Here is a 6,000-nt window from a genome sequence, read left to right on the forward strand (position 1 = left end):
TTTTTGAATCTTCCATCTAATATAGTAGTATTTTTTTGTTTTGTTTTATGTTTTTTAAAAAGAATTTTAGGTGGTATGTATTTTTCAGAATAGTATTAGAGAACTTTTTTCTTAAACCTTTTGTATGTAAATATCTCTTAAAAAATATTTAAATTAGAATGTATTATCTATGAACTTGACTAAACTTGTAGATTTAACTTAACTTTGTTGTTTTTATATTACCATTAATGTAAAAATGTAAGTATAATCTAATTATTACATAAGTAGAGCTATGATAGTGTATATTGTCCATTGTCTTTTTGTTTTCTCTGTGCAGAGGTTAAATACATAAATGGTTTCATGTTTCAGGGAAGTAAGCAATGGCATAGAAAAAAAAGGAAAGAAAAAGTCTGTAGGTCGTCCACCTGGCCCATATACAAGAAAAATGATTCAGAAAACTGCTGAGCCACCTTTGGTAAGAGGATATATTGGCATATGTTCTCAGAGAGGAAGTCTGCTTGAAATTACTGAGAAACTAATATCTTTATTTTAGAAACCATGCTTTAAGTGTGTTTTTTTATTTTCCAGGATAAGGAATCAATTTCAGAGAATCCTACTTTGGATTTACCTTGTTCTATAGGGTAAATAGAAAGTTATTTTCTCCTACCTTAGGAATTTTCTTTTGGGGGGGAAATTAGCATTTCTACTGTTATGTAATATAGTCGTTATACCATTTAAATTCTTTTGTCTCAGGAGAACTGAGGGAACTGCACATTCATCCAATACCTCAGATGTGGATTTCACGGGTGCTTCCAGTGCAAAAGAAACTACCTCGTCTAGTATTTCCAGGCATTATGGGTAGATATTTTATGTTCTTATTCTTGACTAATTTTCCTCTAGACTTTTTCTTTGTAAAGTGGTGATTAAATAAATTTTTAGCAATTGAAAGTGATACAAGTTTGTCTTTCAGCTTTTGAGAAGCAATCTGTATGTTGATTCCTTAGGTTGTTAATATTCATCTGAATATTTTTGCTTTTCAGAGCACAGCCATTAGAATTTTCACATTTGTCAGGAATTTTGCTATGTACACAGAGAAGAGGTATCCTGGTGTTTATAGGTGTGCTGTTTTCTGTAAGACCTTTTTATGCTTCTAATATACAAGTGTGGATTTTTTTTTAATAAGTTGGAATCAGGCACACAAATCCTTCTATTAATAAAAGGATTTTAAACTCAGGATTTTTATCAATAGTAGACTTCCCCTCTAATATTTTATTTAACCTAACTCTTCAGAAGGGCAACTTTTTCCTGAAGTCTGATGTATCAGGTAAGAAAAGTTTAGTTTACTTGGGGCCAGAGCTATGAGCTTCTAGGTTTTATACTTCCTCTTGTTTAATTTTTGTTCACAATTCAAAAACTGCTCTTGTAAATCATATAAAATTCTAACTATTTAAAAATGTAACTCATTTTTAAATGAATTGTGAATAATAATAATGTGAGCTTGTTTTTTTTGCCTCTTGCCAAGCATTGTGTTAAGCTTACATACGTCTTTTTTTTTTTTTTGTACATCGTCTTATTTAATTCTTAAAACAGTCTTTTGAGTTGTTCCCATTTTATAGATAAGAAAACTGAGACTTAGAAGGTTTTTGTAACAAGCCCAAGATGGCATGTTTATTAGCAAGTATACAGAGCTGGAATTTTAACTTTGGCAGTATGATTATAAAATCTTTGAATTTAGCTGTTATGCTATATTTTGACCTTGTTTTATAAAATCATTATATTTCTCAACTCAAAGATTGTCTAGTTCAGCCCCTTCACTTAATCTCTTCACTTAAGAGAACACAGAGGATAAGAGATTTAAATTTGGCCGATATCATACTGAGCTAGACCAAAGGTACCCTGACATCTAGTTTAGGCTTATTTCTTACTTAACAGTAGGCCTAGAATTAGTAACGAAGAGAATCTTTATACTAGTTCTGCCATCTGTTTAAGCACATGGAAAGGTGTCTTGTATGTAGTAGGTGCTTATTAAATGTTTCATGCATTGAATGAATGAATGAATGAATGAACTGTCTTCTTTTTAATGATAAAGATGTTGACAAGACCTGACTTAGAAATCCTCTTGGTAAGAATTTGCCTCGTTGGCCTTATAAATCAAAAATTTCCTCTGATTCTTTTAAGCTTAATAGTACATAGTTAAGGAAGAAAAGCTCTTCAGAGGTCAGCCTCAAGAAGGTGATTGAATTTAATGAAGGCGAGTGATAATCCATTTTATATAGCATTTGTTGTTTTGATTTGGCTGATTTTTATGTCAGCAAGGGGAGACAATTGTGGCCTTTTTTGTTCTATAGATTATCTGACTCCAGAAAAAGAACTCGTACAGGAAGATCTTGGCCTGCTGCAATACCGCATTTACGGAGGAGAAGGGGTCGTCTTCCAAGAAGAGCACTCCAGACTCAGAACTCAGAAATTGTAAAGGATGATGAAGGCAAAGAAGATTACCAATTTGATGAACTCAACACAGAGATTTTGAATAACTTAGCAGTTCAGGAGTTACAACTCAATCATCTAAAAAACTCCATTACCAGTTATTTTGGTGCTGCAGGTAGAATAGCATGTGGTGAAAAATACCGAGTATTGGCTCGTCGGGTGACACTTGATGGAAAGGTGCAGTATCTTGTGGAATGGGAAGGAGCAACTGCATCCTGACTGTAGGACTGAACATTATGTTCACTGCACTCTCATTTTCTGTAGGTACAGTTCAAAGCCCTAAAGGAGTCTGGCTTTTACTATCTTTCTTAAAAAAAAAAAAAAAGGTAAAAAAAAAAAAATCACATAAGGAGATAATACTAGCCTTAACATGTACTTGTCAATGTTATGGATATTGTCATAAAAAGATATCTTTTAAAAATCAGAACAGAGACTTAATTTTTTAAATCTTAAGATTTGTAGAATGTTTCTAGGATAGGATATTAAAAATGATTCAAACCGATGCATGGTGTTAGATAATTTTTCTAATTATTCCATTGAGTCAGTTTTTGTGGTTAGTGGTTATCAGAGCAAACCTATCATGTAGATAGCACAAGTATTTGGAGAAACATTGTCTGTTTTGTTACCAAAATGTTGGAAAAAATTTATTTCAATACCTTTTAGAATTCATAAAGTGCAGTGTATATAATGCCTACTAAAAGACTGTAAAATATTGAAATTTTCTTTCAAAGTGTAAAAAATATATTGAGCCTGTAAATTGCTCTGTGACTAGACTTCATTGTCGTCTTAATATATTCTTTGCATGTACATATATATACACACATGTGTATATATATGTGTGTGATTGATTATGTGACCTATGCAATACAAATTATGGGAATGGGCAGCTTTGGAGTATATATCCCATAATTCTTTTTTCAGGAATAGTTGCAGTATTTACACAGCAGCATTTCTTCTCAGGCTTTTATTGGGTGCTGTTGCTTGCTATGTATGAAGAGAAATGTGTCAAACAAGTTTAGTGTGTTCTGAAGAAGGGTGTGAACAACAGTGTTCATGGGCTTTTTCGAATGCTTTTCACTTTCAGTCCTTGTAACTCAGCTGTTCAGTACCTAAAACAAATTCAAATAGTATGAATATTATCTCCTACTAGAAGTAACGTTTTCAAGTTTTCATGGCACATTATGATTGTAAATGTCTCTCAGTTTTAACAGTAAGTCTATAGGAGTCCCGTGAAGATTCCTGAAATGTCTGTAGTAACTGTTAGTCATGTTGAATAAGTGTAGTATGAACAAAGTATTTTATTGCACAGGGTTAACAAACAGTATGTTGCCTGCAGAGGCAACTGCTGTTTTATTACAACATTACCTCTTGTTTTTATACAGCGTACCAAGATTTAAATTGATAACTTTATTTTACATGTGTTAAAAAAAAAACAGTTTCTTTTAGCACCAGTGTTAGAGCTGTCTTCTGTTTCTTTTTGTTTTGTTTTGTTTGTTTGTTTTCTTTTTTAGCCAAAGAGTAAACAGAAGAATATTCTTATTTTGGTGGCTATTCATTTTACTCTTAAAAGTGATTGGTGGATTTTAGCCTAAAAATTGGAGAATTTGCCACCAAAATGAAAAATATGTAAAGTGTAGTGATTGCAGAGCGGTTAAAAATGTGGGTTAGTACTTATTTATTCCATTGATTGATTATTTGACTGTTTATAAGAAAGTTGCTTTATTTCTTTAAACATCTTCAAAAGATGACCTTTTCTTGTCACATTATAGCCAAAAGAAGCAGAGAACTTCGTAGTCCTGCATTTGGTTCCTGGTTGGCCAGGTATAAATGAGCTTTACAAAAGTGCAAATTAAGAACTGTCACTTCTGTTTACCTCCACCAAAACTTGATTTTCCCCTAGCTATTAATTTAAAGTTGCCTTTCCTGCAGCTGCAATATTTTGAATAACACACAGAGTTTGTGTTGATTTTGAATGTTTGTTTATATCTAGGGGTAATGGAAAATGTAAATCCCGTGTAACCTTATTCACTCCACGTGTATCATATTATTTCATTTTTCCCAAAGTCCTTTAATTCTAACTGAACACCAGCAGTATTTTTAGTAATTCTTTTTTTAGCATACCTGGAAGATGATTTATTAAGCTGAACTGTCTTTAGACGTAATTATTGTGAATGTCTGTTTTATTTTATCATGGTGGTTCACATGGCTCTGATGTTCAGTTTGTATTTTTGGAATTGCTTTACTTAGATTAAAACAGACCAACATTAAATGTGTGTATTTTTTAAAGAGCTAATGAGTTTTGCTTCTGTATTTGCCTGAAAATACACACTGGTGCAGTAGATGACGGCTTTTATTTAGCCGGGGAGACAAGGAGTTCTAGTTCCATTGTAAATATATTCACTTGAATTAATCTTTATAAAACTTTGCTTTCATTTTCCTCTTGTCCCCCAAATAAATATTAATAATTATTGCATGTTCATCTTAAATGATCCTGTAAAGAAGTAAACTGTGTTTAGCAGCTTGTACACTTTATACTTGAAAGACAATATATCTTCCTGTATCTACCCTGTCCCCAAACTTCAAAAAAATTCAGACTTTTCAACTGTGATTTCTTTTCTTCTTACGTATATACAAGGTGTCAGGGTTCATGTAAAAGGATTTCCTGTTTTTTTTTTTTCCCTGAAAAGCTTTGCCCCAGGCTACAGAAGGAAAAGATGTAGAAATAATATACCTTATTCATTTTAATTCCATTTTTATTCAAAACAAATATATTTTATAAATACCCTGATAGTCATGGATAAATATGGATTCTTAGGCCTTTAGGTGATCAAACTAGATCAGAATATGAGCTATCAGAGTTATTCTATAGATTCTAATGTGGGAGTGATTAAGACAGATCTTGCTGGATATATTTTGTTACTAAATGTTTAACAGAACTGAATGTTCACTGATATGTGAGTTGAGGGTATTTTTCCATGTTTTATTTTGCAAGGTATGTTTGGTTTCTATTGTGTATGTATTAAGATTTCTATTAGTGTTGGTGTAGAACTAATTCTGTGTTTTGGGCTACTTGATTGAGTTTTTATTAGGTACTGTTAAGTTTTGGTTGGAACCTGATCTGACTTGTATAGTTATAGCAGACTTTTATAATCTGGTTCTAGAGTTGTTTGAATGAGAATGTAATGGCAAAAGAAGATGTCTGTGCAACGTTGGGAAATAGTAAAAATGCCTTCTTTGCGTGGGGAAGTTTTCCTTTTTAATTATATTTGAGTACCTCTATGAATATACTCCCAAAAGTCTCCTTCAGTTTCTTTTGTGGCAGTTGATCAGTCATGTTCTTTCCTCAGGGAAATAAAAACTTGACAGTTAAATGTGAAGTGAGAACTTTATCATGGGATTCTTTTATAATTAGTAGCAGTTAAGAAACTAGATATCTGTCTGATATAAATTTGGAGGTGGGAGAAGGTGTGAAAGCAAACTGGCTCTCTAAATAACAAGTAGATGGGAGCAAGTAACTTTTAAGTCGTAATATCA

General features: G+C 32.4%; 1 protein-coding gene across 8 annotated transcripts in view; it reads left to right on the forward strand.

Annotated features, from left to right (window-relative positions):
* The window catches only part of MTF2 (metal response element binding transcription factor 2), a 79,837-nt gene extending 75,083 nt beyond the window's left edge, over positions 1-4,754 (forward strand). For 7 of the 8 annotated variants that reach the window (XM_057553302.1, XM_057553307.1, XM_007169584.3 and 4 more), the window contains 4 exons: positions 349-454; positions 568-620; positions 733-837; positions 2,328-4,754. In XM_057553302.1, the coding sequence (XP_057409285.1) occupies positions 349-454; positions 568-620; positions 733-837; positions 2,328-2,685 (622 nt within the window). In that variant the 3' untranslated portion in view covers positions 2,686-4,754. Of the gene's footprint in view, positions 1-348; positions 455-567; positions 621-732; positions 838-2,157; positions 2,231-2,327 lie in introns of all 8 variants that reach the window. The other variant, XR_009009294.1, reaches the window with a different exon arrangement.
* Positions 4,755-6,000: the final 1,246 nt, after the last annotated feature.

This window comes from Balaenoptera acutorostrata, chromosome 1 (assembly GCF_949987535.1).
Source record: "Balaenoptera acutorostrata chromosome 1, mBalAcu1.1, whole genome shotgun sequence".
NCBI classification, from domain to species: domain Eukaryota; kingdom Metazoa; phylum Chordata; class Mammalia; order Artiodactyla; family Balaenopteridae; genus Balaenoptera; species Balaenoptera acutorostrata.